At 47.7% G+C, this 24,061-nt stretch overlaps 1 protein-coding gene across 5 annotated transcripts in view; it reads left to right on the plus strand.

Annotated features, from left to right (window-relative positions):
* Positions 1–3,505: 3,505 nt before the first annotated feature.
* PATZ1 (POZ/BTB and AT hook containing zinc finger 1) overlaps positions 3,506–24,061 on the plus strand; it is a 44,064-nt gene continuing 23,508 nt past the window's right edge. Inside the window, exons 1-3 of one of the 5 annotated variants that reach the window (XM_077294066.1) lie at positions 3,506–3,742; positions 5,514–6,698; positions 17,776–17,839. In XM_077294066.1, coding sequence (XP_077150181.1) covers positions 5,554–6,698; positions 17,776–17,839 — 1,209 coding nt within the window. In that variant the 5' untranslated portion in view covers positions 3,506–3,742; positions 5,514–5,553. Of the gene's footprint in view, positions 3,743–4,030; positions 4,146–5,513; positions 6,699–17,775; positions 17,840–24,061 lie in introns of those variants that run through there. The other 4 variants (XM_077294055.1, XM_077294037.1, XM_077294031.1 and 1 more) reach the window with 4 other exon arrangements.

The raw sequence follows: 24,061 nt of genomic DNA on the forward strand, positions 1-24,061 counted from the left end.
CAACTTTTGGGGTCCAATTTCTCTTGTTACCCTTGTGAAAATAAAAACTTGGGGGCTAAAAAATCTTTATTGTTAAAAAATATATATTTTTTATTTTCACGACTCTGCATTATAAACTTCTGTGATGCACTTGGGCATTCAAAGTTCTCACTACACATCTAGATAAGTTCCATGGGGGGTCTAGTTTCCAAAATGGGGTCACTTTTGGGGGGTTTCTACTGTTTAGGCACATCAGGGGCTCTCCAAACGCGACATGGCGTCCGATCTCAATTCCAGTCAATTTTGCATTGAAAAGTCAAATGGCGCTCCTTTGCTTCCGAGCTCAGCCATGCGCCCAAACAGTGGTTTACCCCCACATATGGGGTGTCGGCGTACTCAAGACAAATTGTACAACAGCTTCTGGGGTCCATTTTCTCCTGTTACCCTTGGTAAAATAAAAATTTGGAGGCAAAAATATCATTTTTGTAGAAAAAAAGCGATTTTTTTATTTTCACGGCTCTACGTTATAAACTTCTGTGAAGCACCTGGGGGTTTAAAGTGCTCACCACACATCTAGATAAGTTCCTTAAGGGGTCTAGTTTCCAAAATGGTGTCATATGTGGGGGGTCTCTACTGTTTAGGCACATCAGCGGCTCTCCAAACGTGACATGGCGTCCGATCTCAATTCCAGCCAATTCTACATTGAAAAAGTAAAACGACACTCCTTCTCTTCCAAGCTCTGCGGTGCGCCCAAACAGTGGTTTACCCCCATATATGGGGTATCGACGTACTCAGGAGAAATTGCACAACAACTTTTGTGGTCTAATTTCTCCTGTTACCCTTGTGAAAATAAAAATTTGGGGGCAAAAAGATCATTTTTGTAGAAAAAATGAGATTTTTTATTTTCACGGCTCTACGTTATAAACTTCTGTGAAGCACTTGGGGGTTCAAAGTGCTCACCACACATCTAGATAAGTTCCTTAAGGGGTCTAGTTTCCAAAATAATATCACTTGTGGGGGGTTTCCACTGTTTAGGCACATCAGGGACTCTCCAAACGCGACATGGCATCCGATCTCAATTCCAGCCAATTCTGCATTGAAAAAGTCAAACGGTGCTCCTTCATTTCCAAGCTCTGCGGTGCGCCCAAACAGTGGTTTACCTCCACATATGGGGTATCGACGTACTCAGGAGAAATTGCACAACAACTTTTGTGGTCTAATTTCTCCTGTTACCCTTGTGAAAATAAGAATTTGTGGGCGAAAAAATCATTTTTGTGAAGACAAATGCGATTTTTTATTTTCACGGCTCTACGTTATAAACTTCTGTGAAGCACTTGGGGGTTCAAAGTGCTCACCACACATCTAGATAAGTTCCTTGGGGGGTCTAGTTTCCAAAATGGTGTCACTTGTGGGGGGTTTCCACTGTTTAGGCACATTAGGAGCTCTCCAAACGCGACATGGCGTCCGATCTCAATTCCAGCCAATTCTGCATTGAAACAGTCAAAAGGTGCTCCTTCACTTCCAAGCTCTGCGGTGCGCCCAAACAGTGGTTTACCTCCACATATGGGGTATCGGCGTACTCAGGAAAAATTGCACAACAAAATTTGTGGTTAAATTTCTGTTTTTACGCTTGTGAAAATTAAAAAAAATGGTTCTGAAGTAAAATGTTTGCAAAAAAAAGTTAAATGTTCATTTTTTTCTTCCACATTGTTTTAGTTCCTGTGAAGTATGTAAAGGGTTAATAAACTTCTTGAATGTGGTTTTGAGCAGCTTGAGGGGTGCAGTTTTTAGAATGGTGTCACACTTGGTTATTTTCTATCATATAGACCCCTCAAAATCACTTCAAAGGTGATGTGGTCCCTAAAAAAAACATGGTGTGGTAAAAATGAGAAATTGCTGGTCAACTTTTAACCCTTATAACTCCCTAACAAAAAAAAAAATTGTTTCCAAAATTGTGCTGATGTAAAGTAGACATGTGAGAAATGTTATTTATTAACTATTTTTTTGTGACATATCTCTCTGATTTAAGGGCATAAAAATACAAAGTTTGAAAATTGCAAAATTTTAAAAATGTTCGCCATATTTCCATTTTTTTCATAAATAATCGCAAGTAATATCGAACAAATGTTACCACTAACTTGAAGTACAACATGTCACGAAAAAAACAATCTCAGAATCAGTGGGATCCGATAAAGCGTTCCAGAGTTATAACCTCATAAAGTGACACTGGTCAGAATTGTAAAAATTGGCTCGGTCACTAAGGGGTTAAGTAGCTTTTCTCATGATTGCATACACCTGGCTATGAAGTTCAAAGCTCAATGAGGTTACAAAACCAAAAAAAGTGCTTTAGTAAGGCTACGTTCACATTCGCGGCGGGCGCCGCAGCGTCGGGCGCCGCATGCGTCATGCGCCCCTATATTTAACATGGGGGCGCATGGACATGCGTCGCACTTGCGTTTTGCGCCGCATGCGTCGCTGCGGCGCCCGCGTCCGGCCGCAGAGGACGCAGCAAGTTGCATTTTTGCTGCGTCCAACTTTCGGCCAAAAAGGACGCATGCGGGGCAAAACGCAGCGTTTTAGCGTGCGTTTTGCCGCGTTTTTGTTTGCGTTGTGTGCTGCGGCGCCGACGCTGCGGCGCACAACGCAAATGTGAACGTAGCCTAAGTCAGTAAAAAGTAGGTAGGAGTATTTAAAACAAGAAAATGATAAGGGTGCCCATACTTATGTCAAATTTTGTTTGAATGCAGATTGCACATTTTCTGTTAGTACAATAAACCTCATTTCAAGGCAGAAACATTACTGTGTCCAACAGTTATTAGATATATGAAACTGAAATCGCTGTTGCAAAAAAAACAATTTTTATAAAACATTAAGCTTAAGATTAATAGGGGTGCCCAAACGTTTTCATATAACTGTATATATATATATACGCGGGTAGATGGATGGACAGATTATAGATATGTATATATATATATATATATATATATATATATATATATATATATATACAGGTGACAGATACGTAGCACACTTGTAGATGGATGGACAGATGATAGATATATATATATATATATATATATATATATATATATATATATACAGGCGATAGATACGTAGCATGCTGGTAGATGGATGGACAGATGATAGATATGTGTATATACAGTGTGTATATATATATATATATATATATACACACACAGATGATAGGACACGGGGATGAGGCTGCTCCCAGCTATGGCAGGACTATCACACTGTGGAATGTGACTAGATAGGAACTGGGAGGGCATTTTCTGGACTTTCTTTAGGGCAGCCATTAGCCTCTTCCTGGGGGACAGTGGGCATTCCTCCGTGTGGTAACAGCACTGTGGATGAGGACTACCGTGTGTCACTAGTGAATATGCTTATTATTCCGGGAGGGGTAAGAGTGGGGGGGGTAGGCATGTGCGGGGTCTCCCAGGCTGCTCACAGGGGCGGGTGGGGGGAGTGCTCACAGGGAGGGGGGACCGGGGGGCGGACACAGATTCTCAGCCTGGGGGGGGATCAGACACAAAGAGGCTGCGGAGGATCCGGTCAGAGCTACCCCAGTGTCCGGTGTGGGGGGGCTCCGGTATCCGGTTGGGGGTCTCGGTTTCCGGGGTTGAGAGGCAGATTGAAGAGCGCGGTAACGCACCGGGAACCTGCACCGGGGCTCCTGAAAGCATCGGCCCGCGCAGCGCGCACCCGCGGAGGGCAAGGGGAGGAGCCACGCGGGTACGCGCACCAGGTGACATCACCCTGTACCCCGATATATTGTAGGGCGCCCTGCAGAGCTCCCCTCAGTAGCTGTGTGCTGTGCTGCACACTCAGGCCTTCCTATAGCGAGTGCCCCTCCTGCACTCAGTGTCCCGCCCCCCGAGCAGAGCTGCTCCCCCACATTCCCACAGCCCCCACTAGTCCTGCAGGATAGAGGTGGGCACACTACACCTGAGTGGTCCTCGCCTATCGCCTTGTGTTGTCACCTTACCCACATATTAGGAATGGATGTATGTTTTTCTAGTGGCAGGTGCCCCTTCTGCAGTGCCCCCTGTCATGCCAGGCTGTGTGTCCCCTAACCATGAAATTAGTCAAAGTTCTGGACTCTGGAGCATTGTGTGCCCCCCGTGTAATGTGGCCGGACCCCTCACTGGGTATGTCTGATAATCCTGCCACATTTGGTCTCTTGCACGCTGGCGTCACGTGGGCTGTCAGCTCCCGGGGGGCGGCAAAGTGTTCTGTTCCCCCCAGCTTGGGCTGAGCCCCATCCACCAGTCCAGTACTGAACGCCGTATCCCCCAAGCACTTGTATCAGGAAATTACAGATGTTTGCCGCTTTTTTTCTACTTTTTGCAGAAATCTGACATAACATTATATAAATAATAAATGATTACCCTGTCCCTGCACCTAGCCCTAGCCTGAAATGTGAAGTTGGCACACAGGGTAAACAGCCCTGTAGCTTCCCCATGATAACTACTACTTGGTTTTAACTTAAAAATCAGTGCCAGTGGGGTAACTATTGCCAGATAAGGATATGTGAAGCCTTGAAGAATGGAAATCTCTTAGGCTAGGGTCACATTGCGTTTATGGCTGAGCGCTAACGGACAGCGTTGCACGGGGAAATTAACGCCGTGCAACGCGTCCGTTAGCGCTCCCATTGCCGGCAATGTTAAAGCGCCTTGCTAGCGCGTGTCATTTTCGGCATGCGCTAGCGATGTGCCGTTCTTCTGTAGCGCGCCTCGGACGCTGCTTGTAGCATCCGCGGCGCGCCCGAGGTCCGTTCCCCGCTCTCGCAGATCGGGGATCTGCCCTAGCGGGGACGATTAACGCGACCCCGAAAAAGACATTGCGTTAGCGCAATCCGCTAGCTCTTAGCGCTAAACGGATTGCCCTAACGCAATGTGACCCTAGCCTTACCAGATATTTGCCAACTAATCTGAGAGCAGCACACTGTAAATACAGAGACCCTGATTCCAGTGATACCATTTACTGGGCTGCTTGCTGTAATTTTAATAAAATCACAGTATTATCGGTCGCAGAAAATCACTAGAGGATAAGTAAACCTGCTGCCATGTAGTCCTCCATATTCATGAACTCTGACAAAGACCCTGATTTAGTGTAGTTTTGATAAAATCACTCATTTATCATTAGAGGACCAGTAAACCTACTGCCATGTAGTCATCCATGCTCATGAGCTACCACCACTGATCTGCAGCTTTTTGCCTATGCACTGTGTACGCAAAAGCTGCAAATCAGTGATATGGGCGGGGCTATACAGAGCTCAGCATTCAGGGAACTGCTAAATCTGCAACAGATAAAACTGTGATTTTATCAAAACTGCAGTAACCAGCCCAGTAAGTGACACATCGCTGGAATCAGGGTCTCTGTTCCTGATGAGGTAGCAAATCCTGGTGTCAGATTCAATGTAATCTTTAGTATCATGTGATGGCTAATCTCTATGCGCTTGTTATTCAGAATTATTTCAATGACCTTATTGCATTAGTTTTCACATCCTCCCTTAGGTCTAGAATTATTTGACTTTGGATCCACGTCCTGTTAACGATGGAGCGTTTGGCAGAGGGCTGCGGGCCATCGTGCTTCACCTATCAGGTGCGTCAGCACAGCGCCGATGTCCTCAATCAACTGAACCAGCAGCGCAAGAGCGGTGGGCGCTTTTGTGACGTGATACTGCGTGTCGGAGAGGACAGTTTTCCTGCCCACCGTGCCGTTTTGGCTGCCTGCAGTCAGTACTTTGAGTCTGTGCTGGGGGATACGGAGGGGCCAACTCCCCGAGAGCTTGAGATGCACACTATCAGCTCCAAGGTTTTTGGGGACATTTTGGACTTTGCATATACCGCTCGCATAATTATCCGACTGGAGAGTTTTCCAGAACTAATGACTGCTGCCAAGTTCCTACTAATGCGCTCAGTTATAGATATTTGCCAAGAAGTCATCAAGCAGTCCAATGTCCAAATCTTGGTGCCCCCTGCTCGACCAGAACTCATGCTTTTTCGATCAGGGGCTTCTGACCTTGGCTTTCCGTTAGACATGACTAATGGGACTGTTATGAGTGGCTCGGGTATTGCAGGATCCTTAGGGGATGATGAAGAAGATTCCGTTCGCCCAGGTCCAGCTGTGCCAAGTCAAGCTTCTCTTCTGGCACTTGGCGCTTCCTCACAAATTCTACCGTCTCCGTACCAAGTGGGAGTACAAGGACTTGGAAGTAAACGAGGCCGGGGCAGGCCGAGGAAACCCAGTGTTTTAGACTCTGTCCTGTTCGGAGCAGTGGGGGGGTTGCGGGAGACGGGTGTACTTCCTTGTGGACTGTGCGACAAAGTCTTCACAGATCCTATGCGCCTGCGCCAGCATGAGGCACAGCATGGAGTTACTAGCCTACAGCTAGGGTACGGAGACCTGCAAGCACCTCGTATTGGAGAGAATGGGCTACCCCAAGATGAAACTGAGACCCCTAGAAAAAGGAACCGAGCAAGAAAACAGGTAGCTTGTGATTTGTGTGGGAAGATTTTTCGGGATGTGTACCATCTTAATAGACACAAGCTGTCTCACTCGGGGGAGAAGCCATACTCTTGTCCTGTATGTGGATTGCGGTTCAAACGTAAAGACAGAATGTCCTACCATGTCCGCTCGCATGACGGTTCGGTGGGGAAGCCTTACATCTGTCAGAGCTGTGGAAAAGGATTCTCTAGGTGAGTCCAGCCAGCGTGGTTTATGGGGCAATGCGGGTACGACTTGGCACATTTAGTAATAGTGTGAGATGAACAGCAATCTAAAAAACAACTGGTGTATAAATGGCACTTGTACCGTTATACTCACACACTTCTGGCTCATTGCTTTTGATAAAGATGCTCTATTCCTTTACTGGGGTGATTTAAATTAGATTTACATAAATGATTGTGCCTGTGGTTAATGCACTTTATCTATCTTTATATAATGCAATCTACCATACATTAATATATGGAGCTAAATATGTACCAGAATAGCAGTCATTGTCCTGCTAAGTCAACAAGTACAGAATGTTATTGTAGGTTATGGTTGGCTAATGGGCCAACATGGTGTGACCGGGGAGTGACAAGACTGAAAAGTTTAAAACTTGTGACTTCCAAAGTGAGTGCATTCAGAGTGCTGAAGATCTTCGAGTGCTACGGTCTTGGAATGGCGGCACTTTAAACAATGGGTCTAAACCTTGTTCAATAAAGGGAGTCTGTCAGCCCTAAAAAGATTATTCAGACCAAGCACAGGTGCTTGGTGCATCCTTGGCAGGGCTAAGCAGATCAGTCAAGTTCCCACTTACTTGTTTTCCACCTATCTCTGCCCCCCAACACCCCCCATCCCCCTACTTCATTGGCAGCTGTGGCTTTACAGGACCCAGAGGAGGGCGGAGATAGAAGGAGAACAAGAAGGTGGGAAGATGCACAGGAATGTTTGGTAATGCCAAAGGTGCACTGTCACTTTGTACTGACAGTCTCCCTTTAAGAACTGCCCAGAAATTGTTTCTTTGTTGTTAAAGGAGTTGTCCACTTTTCATACAACCCTGTTGTGAACTCTGTTTTCGGGCTCCCTCTTGTGGTCACTGGTGGTATGGTGTGACTTTTGCTTTGGGCTCCCCCTGGTGGCTTTGTTTGTTATCCTGCTGGTCTCTGGCTATCAGCTGGTTCGTTATCCTCTGGGAGGTTCCTATATAGCTCTGTTTTACTTCCACTTGTTGCCGGCTGTCGATGTAATCAGTGCTACTCAGATTCCTTCTGACTACCTTGCTCCCAGTCCATCCAGGACAAGCTAAGTTTTGTTTGCTCATTTTTTGATCAGCAGTGTTTATCATGTTTTCTTGTCCAGCTTGCTAAAATGTGATTCCCTCGCTTGCTGGATGCTCTAGTGGACTGAGTTTCTCCCCACACACCATTAGTTGGTGCGTGGGTTCTTGAAATCTCAGGATGGATATTTTGTAAGGGTTTTTTATTGATCGCATAGACCCCTGCTCTATTTTCTGCTTTCTAGTACTAGTGGGCCTCATTTGCTGAATCTGATTTCATCCCTACGTATGTGCCTTCTTCTTACTTCACCGTTAATATTTGTTGGGGGCTTCTATATCTTTGGGGATTATTTCTCTGGAGGCAAGCGAGGTCTTTCTTTCTCTTTAGGGGTAGCTAGTTCCTCAGGCTGGCTCGAGACGTCTAGGAAATTTTTTAGGCACGTTCACCGGCTACCTCTAGTTGTTTTGGATAGGTTCAGATTTGCGATCAGTCCAGTTACCATCTCCCTAGAGCTTGTCCTTAGTTTATTCACTTGCTGGTCTATTCGTGATCCTCAGCCACTAAGGATCATAACACAACCCCTTCTCAATCCGTATGTTTTCCCCAAGACAAATTATACTCGCCTTCGAGGCTGGCATTGTTCCAGTGGTGTCGGCACTTTATCCCGGGGCTCACGTGACATTATGTCACACAATCCCTGCGACCAATCAGCGCTGGCTTCATTCTCCCTACCTTTGGGTGTATCACGTACATACGGAGGAAGAGAGAGAGCAGTAGCTCTTATTTCCTCCAGATGTAAGCGAATTGTCAGAATGCGGGGAGAGTAAAGTGGCCACTGATTGGTCGCAGAGCTCGCGTGACAATCCAGTGTCACATGAGCCCCGAGATAGTACATTTGGATTGAGAAGGGGTTGTCCGAACAACCCCTTTAAATTCAGCAGGGTTACAGAAGCACCCCTTAAATCCAGTGGGGCTGTGCACCATTTCCTCTGTGCTTCCTACCATCTAACCCTAATATTGAGCATTGAATAGGCTAGTAATGTAGGGCATTACTAGTGTTACCAGCAGTAGTTTTCTGTCCCATACCATGCAATAGACAAGCCACTTTCTTTGATGAACAGCCATGTTATTAAGACAAATTTCAGAAGGCATGCATGCACGGTTCAGATGAAAGGCCATGAGAAGGGAGGGGTGCTGTGGTTAGGTGGCAGAGTTTTATAAACTAAGATTTATAGAAAGCACATTAGATTCCGGCCATTCCTCCTCCTCAGTGAAAATGTGGCTTTTAGGTTTCATTATAGGAAACTTACAGAGCTTTAGTGTTTGCTCAAGGCTGCTCCTATTTCACCCATAGAATGCTGACCTGCTGGTTACATAGAGTTCTTATGTGTAGCATCTGCTTTGCAATGTTTAAGGGTCAAGATGCAAACTTTATCTAGATGTATACGATACCTGGACATTATATTATCGCCGCTAAGTGCAGATATTTGATTAGATGTGTACACTGTGATTCTTCTTCTGCTGTTTGTACATCTGACTGCACTTATAATGGAAGTTGTTTGCATGAAAAACACTGTCAGCTCCCCACACCCCCTTATTCATTTGCCCATGGGACGCCATCTCAGAACATGTGAACTAAGGGCCCCCCACCCAAATGGAGGATTGCAGCCTGCATTCACTGATTGGTCAGAATGACATAGGGAGGGGTGCCAGAAGAACTACAAAGACACTCTCCTCCCCATCAGGAAAATGTGGCGTATAGTATACGCTCCTCCATGCAAAGGACAGAGGGACACAGAAATATAGGGGAGGGTGTTACAGAAAGGCTGCAGCGATCACTGAGCATGTGTGGAGGAATACCCATAATATAATAATGTGGGCACAATAGCTTTATTGGTGTGATTTTATTCTCGGGTTCATCTGCCAGAATTTCTCTTTTCAATGTCATGTGTTGTTGTATTACTATAACAAGTGTCCACGACAAGTATTTTACCCTCTCCTCTCTATCTACACGGATAGTTTACCATAGCACCTGCCAAGTGTCACCTATGCGGCATAGCGGCGGTCAAGTATTAACCTTAGTTCCAAAATATTAACCAAATTCATTGTGTGCTTGTTTTTTTCTTTTTGCTTCTTGCTACAGATTACTGTGACTGATGCCATTGCATACCTCCCAACTTGGACAGGGACAGGGACACATATTGCAATTTTTATTTTTCGTTAAACGTGTGCCTAACCTCATCTAGTCTTTTATATGTGCCCACACAGAATCCCATTCGTTTTACCACATGGTATGATACCTCATTCATGGCCCTCATAGGGACAACCAAACAGTGCTCATTAACGGGAATCGGTCACCTCATTTTTCACATATAAGCTGCGGCCACCGCCATTAGGGGCTTATCTACAGCATTCTGTAATGCTGTAGATAAGCCCCTGATGTAACCTGAAAGATAAGAAAAACAACTTAAAGATACCGTCACACTAAACGATATCGCTAGCGATCCGTGACGTTGCAGCGTCCTGGCTAGCGATATCGTTTAGTTTGACAGGCAGCAGCGATCAGGATCCTGCTGTGATATCGCTGGTCGTTGAACAAAGTTCAGAACTTTATTTGGTCGTCAGACCGGCGTGTATCGTCGTGTTTGACACCAAAAGCAACGATACCAGCGATGTTTTACACTGGTAACCAGGGTAAACATCGGGTTACTAAGCGCAGGGCCGCGCTTAGTAACCCGATGTTTACCCTGATTACCAGCGTAAAATGTAAAAAAAACAAACAGTACATACTCACCTTCGCATCCCCCGGCGTCTGCTTCCCACACTGACTGAGCGCCTGAAAGTGAAAGTGAAAGTACAGCACAGCGGTGACGTCACCGCTCTGCTGTTAGGGCCGGCGCTCAGTCATTGCAGGAAGCGGACGCCGGGGGACGCGAATGTAAGTATGTACTGTTTGGTTTTTTTACATTTTACGCTGGTAACCAGGGTAAACATCGGGTTACTAAGCGCGGCCCTGCGCTTAGCAACCCGATGTTTACCCTGGTTACCCGGGGACCTCGGCATCGTTGGTCGCTGGAGAGCGGTCTGTGTGACAGCTCTCCAGCGATCAAACAGCGACGCTGCAGCGATCGGCATCGTTGTCGCTATCGCTGCAGCGTCACTTAATGTGACGGTACCTTAAGGCCCCGTCTCACATAGCGAGATCGCTGCTGAGTCACAAGTTTTGTGACGCAACAGCGACCTCAGTAGCGATCTCGCTATGTGTGGCACGTACCAGCGACCAGGCCCCTGCTGCGAGATCGCTGGTCGTGTCGGAATGGCCTGGACCTTTTTTTGGTCGTTGAGGTCCCGCTGACATCGCTGAATCGGTGTGTGTCACACGGATTCAGCGATGTCTTCACTGGTAACCAGGGTAAACATCGGGTTACTAAGCGCAGGGCCGCGCTTAGTAACCCGATGTTTACCCTGGTTACCAGCGTAAAAGTAAAAAAAAAAAAACAGTACATACTCGCATTCCAGTGTCTGTCCCCCGGCGCTGTGCTTCTCTGCACTGTGAGCGCCGGCCAGCCGGAAAACACAGCACAGCAGTGACGTCACCGCTCTGCTTTCCGGCCGCTGTACTTACACAGTGCAGAGAAGCAGAACGCCGGGGGACAGACAGCGGAAGGTAAGTATGTAGTGTTTGTTTTTTTTTACTTTTACGCTGGTAACCAGGGTAAACATCGGGTTACTAAGCGCGGCCCTGCACTTAGTAACCCGATGTTTGCCCGGGGACCAGCATCGTTGGTCGCTGGAGAGCGGTCTGTGTGACAGCTCCCCAGCGACCACACAGCGACAAAACAGCAACGCTGCAGCGATCAGCATCGTTGTCTGTATCGCTGCAGCGTCGCTGTGTGTGACGGGGCCCTTAGATTATACTCACCCAGGGGCAGTCCGGGTCCGATGGGGGTCCCATCTTCATGCGATGATGTTCTCTTTCTTGCTTCTGTCGCAACTCCTGCGCAGGCCTACTGATTTGCCCTGTTGAGGCTAGATCGAAGTACTGCAGTGCTCAGGCGCCAAGAAAGCTCGGAGAGGCCCGGCGCCTGCGCACTGCAGTACTTTGCTCTGCCGCCAACAGGGCAAATCAGTACGCCTGCGCAGGAGCTGCGATACGAAGCAAGGAGGATGACGACATCGCATGAAGATGGGAGGCGCCAGACCTGCGACGCCCATCGGACCGGACCGCCCCTGGGTGAGTATAATCTAACTTGTTTTTCTTATCTTTCAGGTTACATCGGGGGCTTATCTACAGCATTACAGAATGCTGTAGATAAGCCCCTAATGGCGGTGGCCGTATCTTAAATGCAAAAAATGAGGTGACAGATTCCCTTTAAATAAGACTGTATGGATGCCCCCACAGTGCCCACCACAAACACTATATGATGCCCCAAGAGTGCCCGCTACTCTCTGTGGGTGCCCTCACAGTGCCGATCACATGCTAAGATGCCCACAGTCCCTCACACAGCATGATTCCCCCCTACATATTATGATGCATCCACATTGCTCCTAAACTCACAGTATGGTGCCACTCTATTGTCTCCAACATACCCTTCACACAGTATAATGCTACCACACACAGCATGATGCTCACCTACACAGTATGATACTTCCATGCACAGTGTGGTGCTCACCTACACAGTATAATGCTCACATGTACAATATAGTGCTCACCTACACAGTATAATGCTCCCACGCTCAGTATGGTGCTCACCTACACAGTATAATGCTCACATGTACAATATAGTGCTCACCTTACACAGTATAATGCTCCCACGCTCAGTATGGTGCTCACCTACACAGTATAATGCTCACATGTACAATATAGTGCTCACCTACACAGTATAATGCTCCCACGCTCAGTATGGTGCTCACCTACACGGTATAATGCTCACATGTACAATATAGTGCTCACCTACACAGTATAATGCTCACATGTACAAAATGGTGCTCACCTAACACAGTATAATGCTCCCACGCTCAGTATGGTGCTCACCTACACGGTATAATGATCCCAAGTACAGTATGGTGCTCACCTACACAGTATAATGCTCCCATGCACAGTGAGGTGCTCACCTACACGGTATAATGATCCCAAGTACAGTATGGTGCTCACCTACACAGTATAATGCTCCCACGCTCAGTATGGTGCTCACCTAACACAGTATAATGCTCCCACGCTTAGTATGGTGCTCACCTACACAGTATAAAGCTCCCACGCTCAGTATGGTGCTCACCTACACAGTATAAAGCTCCCACGCTCAGTATGGTGCTCACCTACACAGTATAAAGCTCCCACGCTCAGTATGGTGCTCACCTGCACAGTATAATGCTCCCATGCACAGTATGGTGCTCACCTAACACAGTATAATGCTCCCACGCTCAGTATGGTGCTCACCTACACAGTATAAAGCTCCCATGCACAGTATGGTGCTCACCCTACACAGTATAATGCTCCCACGCTCAGTGTGGTGCTCACCTACACAGTATAATGCTCACACGCACAGTATGGTGCTCACCTACACACTATAATGCCCCCACGCACAGTATGGTGTTCACCTACACAGTATAATGTTCCCACGCACAGTATGGTGGTCACCTACACAGTATAATGCTCACATGTACAATATGGTGCTCACCTACCCAGTATAATGCTCCCATGCACAGTATAAGGGTATGTTTTCACGTTCAGGAAACGCTGCGTGTTTGACGCTGCGTAGAGCCGCAGCGTCAAACACGCAGCGTCCAGATGTTACAGCATAGTGGAGGGGATTTTATGAAATCCCGTCTCCACTATGCATTAAAAGACGCATGCGGCAGACCCGCAAAAACGGACATGCGGCGCGTCTTTTCAGAACGCAGCATGTCCTTACAATGCAACGACGCGTCAAAAAAACGCATGAAAAACGCAGGTGACCTGCCAGTGACCTCAGGTGCAGATTTGGTGCAGATTTTACCTGCGTAAAATCCTGATCAAGTCCTGATGCAATCCTGAACGTGGACACATACCCTTAAGCTCCCACGCACAGTATGGTGTTCACCTACACAGTATAATGCTCACATGCACAATATAGTGCTCACCTACACAGTATCATGCTCCCATGCACAGTATGGTGCTCACCTACACAGTATAATGCTCCCATGCACAGTATGGTGCTCACTTACACAGTATAATGCTCCCACGCACAGTGTGGTGGTCACCTACACAGTATAATGCTCCCACGCACAGTGTGGTGGTCACCTACACAGTATAAAGCTCCCACGCACAGTATGGTGCTCACCTACACAGTATAAAGCTCCCACGCACAGTATGGTGCTCACCTACACAGTATAAAGCTCCCACGCACAGTATGGTGCTCACCTACACAGTATAAAGCTCCCACGCACAGTATGGTGCTCACCTACACAGTATAAAGCTCCCACGCACAGTGTGGTGTTCACCTACACAGTATAAAGCTCCCACGCACAGTATGGTGGTCACCTACACAGTATAATGCTCCCACGCACAGTATGGTGCTCACCTACACAGTATAATGCTCACATGCACAATATAGTGCTCACCTACACAGTATAATGCTCACATGTACAATATAGTGCTCACCTTACACAGTATAAAGCTCCCATGCACAGTATGGTGCTCACCTACACAGTATAATGCTCACATGTACAATATAGTGCTCACCTACACAGTATAATGCTCCCATGCACAGTATGGTGCTCACCTACACAGTATAATGCTCCCACGCACAGTATGGTGCTCACCTACACAGTATAAAGCTCCCACGCACAGTATGGTGTTCACCTACACAGTATAATGTTCCCCCGCACAGTATGGTGCTCACCTACGCAGTATAAAGCTCCCACGCACAGTATGGTGGTCACCTACACAGTGTAAAGCTCCCACGCACAGTATAGTGGTCACCTACACAGTATAATGTTCCCCCGCACAGTATGGTGCTCACCTACACAGTATCACAGTATAAAGCTCCCACGCACAGTATGGTGGTCACCTACACAGTATAAAGCTCCCACGCGCAGTATGGTGGTCACCTACACAGTATAATGATCCCACGCACAGTATGGTGCTCACCTACATGGTATAATGCTCCCACGTACAGTGTGGTGCTCACCTACACGGTATAATGCTCCCACGCACAGTATGGTGCTCATCTACACAGTATAATGCTCCCATGCACAGTATGGTGGTCACTTACACAGTACAGTATAATGCTCCCATGCACTGTGTGGTGCTAACCTACACGGTATAATGCTCCCACGCACAGTATGGTGCTCACCTACACAGTATAATGATCCCACGTACAGTATGGTGCTCACCTACACAGTATAATGATCCCACGCAAAATATGGTGCTCACCTACACAGTATAATGATCCCACGCTCAGTATGGTGCTCACCTACACAGTATCGTGCCCCCACGCACAGTATGGTGCTCACCTACACAGTATAATGCTCCCACGCACAATATGGTGCTCAGCTACACAGTATCATGCCCCAACGCTCAGTATGGTGCTCACCTACACAGTATCGTGCCCCCACGCACAGTATGATGCTCACCTACACAGTATAATGCTCCCACGCACAATATGGTGCTCACCTACACAGTATCATGCCCCAATGCTCAGTATGGTGCTCACCTACAGAGTATTGTGTCCCCACGCACAGTATGTTGCTCACCTACACAGTATAATGCTCCCACGCACAATTTGGTGCTCACCTACACAGTATCATGCCCCAACGCTCAGTATGGTGCTCACCTACACAGAATAATGCTCCCACGCACAGTATGGTGCTCACCTACACAGTATCATGCTCCTACAACCCCCCCAGACAAAACATGATTCTCCCATAGTGTTCCCCAAACACTGCATGATGCCCCCACAGTGCAGCCCCACGCAGTATAATGCCCTCAGTCCACTCACACAGTATAATGCAGTATGAATTCTCCACAGTGCCTCACACCAGTATAATTGCCTATGTGTCCTTTCAAATCCCTGCTTTTCTGAGACTGGGCGGCCCAGTCATGTGACCTGAGAATTTCACGTGACCTGAAAGTTCTTGTAGGTTGTTCAGTCTCTACTGGGTTTGAATAGTAGAGCAGGGATCAGTGGGCTTCCTGCTCTACCATTGTGTTCAACTTCATCTGTGTCGTCAGGACATACCCTGACCTACTGACACATCAAGCCGGCTCCTGCATCCCAAATTTGGAACTGTCCCGCTGGATCCACAAAGTTGGGAGTTATGTCATTGGCCAGGTGTCCCCTTGTAGCTTGTTTGCTTTACATGCACACATGGAAAGGCATGGGCATTGAGCCTGTATGAGAGCACACAAGGTCCATAATCCATTAACTGCCTGATAGAGCAACTTATCGTGCCCTAGAAGCAATGCTTCCATGAAAAAGTGCGATACCTATAAACCACGGTATGCTATGGAAAATATCAAAATCAAAGGAACAGGATGTCTGTGGATTTGGAAGAACAATACATGTCTGTGTAGAAGCCCAGTTTTCCCCAGGTAACCTTAGAGGTCTGGCTTTGGAGTTGGTTAGTGGTTGCAGGAGAGAATTGATGGAGGTTCGAATTGGAAAAAGGACCAATATTTGTACATGTACCCTGTATCTGATGCATCTGCACGCTAATCGGGTTTTCCACAGTGCTAATTTGTGTGCGGAAAATCCACAAACTAATTTAGCACCAGCTAAGTGATTAGATTTTAAAAGCCTCATCTACATGTTGTGGATATTTTATGGGCATAAATTGACCTGGTTCAGATTTTTAAATCCACAGCATATCGATTCTCTGTATAGCGCCATTGCGAATTTACCCATTGCAATGCATAGAATGAAATCTGCAATAAAAACTGTAACACCTAAAGGTTTTGCTGCAGAAAACACAGAAAAATCCATCAAATCCGCTTCATATGCAGGTGCCCATATTATAGTGTAAGGTGGAATGGATTTGTAGAAATCGTTGAGTTTTATGTGTGGATCTTGCCCATAGAATTGTATATGCTTTTTAATGTATTTCCTCTGCAGGAAATGCATTAAAAACCCATGTAATCCATACAGGATTGAATCAATAAACTTTTGTCAAATACCATGAAACATCAAAAAAAGCCACAACAAATGTTTTTGCAGCATTTTTCGCAAGTGTTTTATGAAACATTTTTGGTGAATAAAACATGTTCTGTACACAAAGCACAAATGTAAAAGAAAAGCTGCAAAAATGAAAAACACTGTGAAAAACACAGCAAAATGGGTGTTTTTACTGCCAAGAGAGCAGGTTTTGGCTGCAGAAAAAAATGCAGCAAAAACGATGTATGTGAATATGGCCTAAAGATGCATGTGTTCCATGGAAATGTTATTGCAGATTTCCCTATAAACTGCAATGAAAATGAGCATAAAGAACAGACATGTTGTGGCTTTAAAGCTGTAATTGGGCTCCACTCACCTCTGCATTAGTGGATGAGCGGGGCTGGTGACATCACATCTACAGATGTCTGCCGGCTCGCACACTCAAGCACCGTATTGTGCACCTGTCTTAAATGTCCTGTTGAAATCATATCCACCTGTTAAAACCCTGCTGAAAATCCGCAACAAATTTGCAACGTGTGCATGTACCCCAAGGGAGAAAGCTGTGCCTGACATGCCTAGCACGTTACATATTATATTGTATGAGCTATTTTGATAATTTTTGTTACCATGTTTCCTGACAACATCTTAAACACCAGTGTCTGCTGGAGGTTTTCTTTAGGGTGGAGCGCTTTTGGCAGTTCCTTAGTCCTAGGACATGCACCCTCATGAGGCCACAAGTTCTGGAGATGTGAATATCTATCCCCTTCTGTATTTGTGTAAAAAAGTGATCTATCGTGTTTGTATTAATTATGCAAGACACCTCCATAAAATCGTTTTTTCCTATTCTGACTTTTACATCTGTGTGATTTCTTTCTTTACAGGCCGGACCATCTGAATGGACATATAAAACAAGTTCATACATCAGAGAGACCCCACAAGTGTGAGGTATGAGGATTGGAAACAGGATAATAATTACAGTATTATTATTATTTATTATTATAGCACAATTTATTCCATGGCGCTTTACATGTGAGGAGGGGTATACATAATAAAAACGAGTATATAATCCTAAACAATACAAGTCACAACTGGTACAGGAGGAGAGAGGACCCTGTCCGCGAGAGCTTACAATCTACAAGGGATGGGTGAGGATACAATAGGTGAGGGTAGAGCTGGTCATGCATAGGTTTGGTGGATCGGTGGTTACTGCAGGTTGTAGGCTTGTCGGAAGAGGTGGGTCTTCAGGTTCCTTTTGAAGGTTTCTGTGGTAGGCGAGAGTCTGATATATTGGGGTAGAGAGTTCCAGAGTAGAGGAGATGCGCGGGATAACTCTTGTATGCGATTCTGGGAAGAGGAGATAAGAGGGGAGTAGAGAAGACGATCTTGTGAGGATCGGAGGTTGCGTGCAGGTAAGTACCGGGAGACGAGGTCACAGATGTATGGAGGAGACGGGTTGTGGATGGCTTTGTATGCCATGGTTAGGGTTTGAACTGGAGTGTTTGGGTAATGGGGAGCAAGTGCAGAGATTGACAGAGGGGAGAGGCCGGGGAATAGCGAGGGGACAGGTGGATTAGTCTGGCTGCAGAGTTTAGAATAGATTTGAGGGGTGGAAGAATGTTAGAGGGGAGGCCACAGAGCAGTAGTTAGGTTGCAGTAGTTAAGGTGGGAGATGATGAGGGCATGGACTAGGGTTTTTGCAGATTCTTGGTTGAGGAATGTACGGATCCGGGAAATATTTTTGAGTTGAAGTTGGCAGGAAGTGGAAAGGGAAAGATTGTTGTTGGTTAATATAATGCTGGACTCCCATACACACCACATGTTCCAGAAGAGCCACTATCACACTCGCATAGTTTGCACACATTGAAACTGTTGCCATATCATCTTAGCTGATGCTAAACAAGCCTGAAAAAAAAACAGCTGGCCTTCTATATTAACCCCACTAGGTCCAGGCAATTTTTAATTTTTGCCCTTTTGTTTTTTCTCGTCTTCATAATAAAGCCCACAAAAACCTGGAGCCGGCCCTGCACTGCACTCAGATATTACCCGAGTGCAGTGTGATTGCCGCTGACGCTGGCAGAAGAGGAGATGAAGAAATTAATTTCCCCGTCTCCTCTGCAGCTGTGCTTCGATTGTCTGATGTGAAGGGATCGGAGCACAGAGCACTGACACTCCGCTCACACTTGCAGCAGAGCATGAGCTGAGTGTCATTAGCATATTGCATGGGATGCTCTCACATCGGGTGTCATACTCTGGTGTGACTCCAGCCTTTATGTTAAAATTCTTTCCCCAGTCCCGCATGTTCAGTGCCTCGGGGTGATCCTCGACTCTGCAGTCTCTTTCAAGTCACACATCCAAGCCCTTGCCTCCGCCTGCCGTCTCATACTCAAAAATATTTCCCAGATCCGCGCATTCCTTGACCACGAAACCACAAAAACACTAGTGCACGCCCTTATCATCTCCCGCCTTGACTACTGCAACCTCCTACTCTCTGGCCTCCCCTCTAGCACTCTGGCACCACTCCAATCCATCCTACACTCTGCTGCCCGACTAATCTACCTGTCTCCCTGCTATTCCCCAGCCTCTCCCCTATGCCAAGCCCTTCACTGGCTTCCTATCGTCCAGAGACTCCAGTTCAAAACCCTTACTATGATATACAAAGCCATCCACACCCTGTCTCCTCCATACATCTGTGACATGGTCTCCCGGTACTTACCTACACGCAACCTTCGATCCTCACAAGATCTCCTTCTCTACTCCCCTCTTATCTCTTCTTCCCACAACCGCATACAAGACTTCTCCCGTGCTTCCCCCATACTCTGGAAGTCTCTACCCCAACACATCAGATACTCACCTACCATAGAAACCTTCAAAAAGAACCTGAAGACCCACCTCTTCCGACAAGCCTACAGCCTGCAGTGATCCTCAACCTACTGAACCGCCACACAACCAGCTCTACCCTCTCCTAGTGTATCCTCACCCATCCCCTGCAGACTGTGAGCCCTCACGGGCATGGTCCTCCCTCCTTCTGTACCTGTTAGTGCCTTGTTTTTTGCTCATGTTTATTGTATTTGTCTATATTTTCCCCCTTTTCACATGTAAAGCACCATGGAATAAATGGCGCTATAAAAATGTATAATAATAATAAAATACTGAAATACGCCCTGTTTAGTTACTGCATTTGTGCCTGTTTTCTTGTCTGGTTTTTCACCTGTTTTCATTTGTGCCATATTTGCCTTTCCATTAGCAATTTTTTTTAAAGTTTATTGTATATTTTCACCTGAATTTTTTTTTAACATGTGTTCGCCATTGTAAGCGGAGTTTAAGGTTTCCAGAGGTTTTTGCCTGATTAATTATTTGCGACTTTTTGAAAAGTCTCAATGTGTCGCCAATGTAGTACCCCTGAAGGAAGTGATTTTATGTACACAATACATTTAGCAAAACATGCAACTTTCTCCATCGCCACATTGGGGGACACAGGACCGTGGGGTGTATGCTGCTGCCACTAGGAGGCTGACACTAAGTAAATACAAAAAAAGGTTATCTCCTCCTCTGCAGTATACACCGCCCACTGGCTCCGGATAATACCAGTTCTTGCTTAGTGTCCGTAGGAGGCACACTGCGTCTGATTTTTTCCAGACGTTTCATTTTTTAATTTTTATTTTTATCTTTGCGCAAGAGGACGAAGGGGGCGACGGACCCTTTTAAGGGGGCCGATCTTCCCTCGAAACACCAACAGGCGAGTACGGCGAGTTTACTCCCCGTATCCTTTCCTGCGACGTGGGATGTTTGGCCGTGACCTAACCCTGTGAAATTCTAGGGGAGCGAACCCTTAGGATACACAGAGGCACTTTCACTGAGCACAGTCCGGCCGCCCTCCCTCTGCACCACCACTGTGGAACAGCGATTGCTGCATGGAGCTCCTCAGTCCCTCTCCACCACTCATCAAGAGGGCGGTGGATTGAGGTCGACTGCACCTTCCCTCGTACCTCACCTGAAGAGGACCACAAGCGGTGAGTCTGATAGGGTAGGGGGAGCTCCCAAGCGCAACGCGGGCTCGGCCGCATTTCGCAGCCGGGCACCGCTAATTTAGTCCCCGGCTTCGGCCTCAGCTAGGCCGCGTGGCGCGAGGCTCCGACCACCGCTTCAGCGCTTCTCGTACACTGCGAGAAGCGCCTCTTAACTCTCTGCGGCCATCTTGGACGGAACAGAGAGCTCCCGATGTCTCTGGAGCCTCAGAACGCCACCAAATCGAGGAGTCCGGTCTCAGTGCGGCATCCGGACACAGGACCTGGGTAGGTGCGCTCCACACTGACACATGCCCTTTTACTCCTGCACAGTGCTCCGCTCACTAACTGCACAGGTGCCCCACAACCCTGCATGGAGGTTAACTGACAACATGTCTCTGCATAAACCCAAAAAGTCTGCAAAAACACATACAGTGTTCTTCACTTCTTGCATCTCCTGTCAGGCTGCGCTACCGAGCGGGCATACTGCTCCGCTCTGCAATGCTTGTGACCCTAAATGCGCTCAGGAGCCCCCTGCCGCAAACGAGCCCGCGGTGACCAGTCCCCCTGAGTGGGCTTTGTCACTTACGCAATCTATGGCTTCTCTGACCAAAGCTATCGAGTCCCTCCAGGAGTAGGACCACTAATCCGCCTATTCAGGATGTTTCCCCTATGGCTGCGGAATCTTCAGCCTGCAGGGGCCACTCTCACTCTAGGCACAAGCGGCCATCTAGGAAGCGCGTCCGTAGCTCGTCCCCCAGGCCCTCTGGTGCCTCGGCGTCCTTTAGCTCCGCTTCCCGCTCTTGCTCCCCAGGCACCTCTTCAGACCAGGACTCTGATCCTGAGTCTGATGGGCCTCTAGATCTGGAGTCGCCAGGTTATTAGAGTACTATAGATAGTCTCATCAAGGCTGTCAACCAGTCTCTTCAGGTTGATGAGGAACCGGCGACCTCCAGTACGGATAATTCGGTGTCTTTTAAAAGGACTAAACGTACTCACAGGGTGTTTGCCAATCACCCGGAGTTCCAGGACATAGTCCAGCGGCATAGGGAGCGTCCAGACAAACGCTTTCAGGGCCAGAGATCTCTGGAGTCCAAATATCCTTTTTCTCCTGATCTCCGCAAACAATGGACAGAATCCCCTCCTGTGGATCCTCCTGTCTCACGTTTGTCCTTTAAAACTGTCCTATCCGTGCCGGACGGATCTTCTATCAAAGATCCCACAGACCGCCTAGTTGACAGTCTCGCCGGTTCAGCTTTCGAGGCTTCAGGCTCGGCACTCTTTCCCTCCTTCGCGGCTACCTGGGTAGCCAAAGCCGTGACTTGTTGGGCAGACTCCCTGCACAAGGCCTTACAAAGCAGTGATCTTCCTTCTGACTTAGCGGAGCTAGCAAATCAAATTTCCCTGGCGGGCGATTACTTAGTAAACGCTTCCCTGGATGCGGCGAACTGCTTTGCACTTACGGCTTCAAACGCTGTGGCAATTAGAAGAGCGCTATGCCTGATGAATTGGCGAGCAGACTACGTCTCTAAAAAGTCCCTCAAGTCTCTGCCATATCTCGGTGGCCGTCTGTTTGGTGAAAAGCTGGACAAACTGATTTAAGACACTACGGGGGGAAAAAGCACTTCCCTTCCCCAGCAGAGGTTCAGAAAACCGTTCCGACGACAGCCGCAGGCTTGTTTTCGGCCCTTTCGTGGATCTTACGCATGGCATTACTCAGCCAATTCCCCTGGCTCGGGACGCCGCGCCGGCAGAGACAAAAGCCCTCAGGCTCCATACAGGCCCAACCATTCCTGGAGGGGCCGCTCCACACAGTCTAGGTCCAGGGGATCCAGACCCCATCTGTCTTCCTCTAAATGACTCGCAATCTCTTCCGAACGACACCAGCAAAGTAGGCGGACGCCTTCTCTTGTTTCGTCATGTCTGGCTCGCAGTCGTTCACGACGAGTGGGTCAGGGATCTGGTGTCCTCCGGTTACAAAATCGATTTTTCCTTCCCCCCTCCAACCCGGTTTTTCGCTTCCCGCCCTCCCGAAGTGGGAATGCGCGCTCGGGCTTTTTCCAAGGCCATTCAGTCGCTCCGACAAGACGGAGTGATTGTCCCTGTCCCAGAGGACGAAAGGACTTATTGGTCAAAGGCCCATCTTTCCGAGCCTGCGAGGAGTGCGTCTGCATTTCCTTGGATACTCTTTTTCGGTTGGGCTGGCTGATCAACCTAAAAAAGTCATCTCCTGTTCCAGCTCAACGGATCTCCTTTCTGGGCATGACCCTGGACACCTCCCTAGGGTTGGTGCTTCTTCCTCAGGACAAGGTCCTTGCTCTTCAACAGGGGGTCTGGAAGCTTCTTCAGCCGTCCCCCTGTTCCATCCGTTTCGGCATGAGGATTCTCGGGAAGATGGTGGCCGCAATGGAGGCAATTCCATTTGCGCAACTGCACCTCCGTCCCCTACAGCATGCTCTGCTGGACGCATGGGACGGGAGTCCCTTTTCCCTCGACCGACTGTGTCCTCTCTCTCTCCTCGGGTCAAGCAGTCACTCCAATGGTGGATGCTCTGATCCTCTCTACTCCAAGGGAGGTCTTTCCTCCCAGTCCATTGGCTGGTAGTCACTACCGACGCCAGCCTCCTAGGCTGGGGCACGGTTTTTCGCCATCACACCGCGCAGGGAACTTGGACTCGTCACGAGTCTCGTCTTCCCATCAATATCCTGGAGATATGTGCGATTCGGCTATCCCTAAAGCGGTTCCATCATCTCCTAGCAGGCCGCCCCATTCGTATCCAGTCGGACAATGCCACGGCTGTGGCTTATATAAACCATCAAGGGGGAACCCGCAGCAGAGCTGCAATGCGCGAGGTAGAGCACATCCTTCGCTGGGCCGAACACAACCTCTCGGTCATATCGGCCGTTCACATTCCAGGAGTGGAGAATTGGGCCACGGATTTCCTCAGCCGGCAAGGTCTCGCCTCAGGAGAGTGGTCTCTCCATCAGGACATATTCCAACAGATTTGCCTTCGTTGGGGTACTCCGGACGTAGACTTGATGGCTTCCGGGTTCAATGCCAAGGTACCTTAATTTGTAGCCCGATCCCGGGACCCCAGAGCAATCGGGGCAGACGCTGTTGTGAACTCTGTTTTCAGGCTCCCTCTTGTGGTCACAGGTGGTAT

Source organism: Ranitomeya variabilis, chromosome 1 (assembly GCF_051348905.1).
Source record: "Ranitomeya variabilis isolate aRanVar5 chromosome 1, aRanVar5.hap1, whole genome shotgun sequence".
Classification (NCBI taxonomy): domain Eukaryota; kingdom Metazoa; phylum Chordata; class Amphibia; order Anura; family Dendrobatidae; genus Ranitomeya; species Ranitomeya variabilis.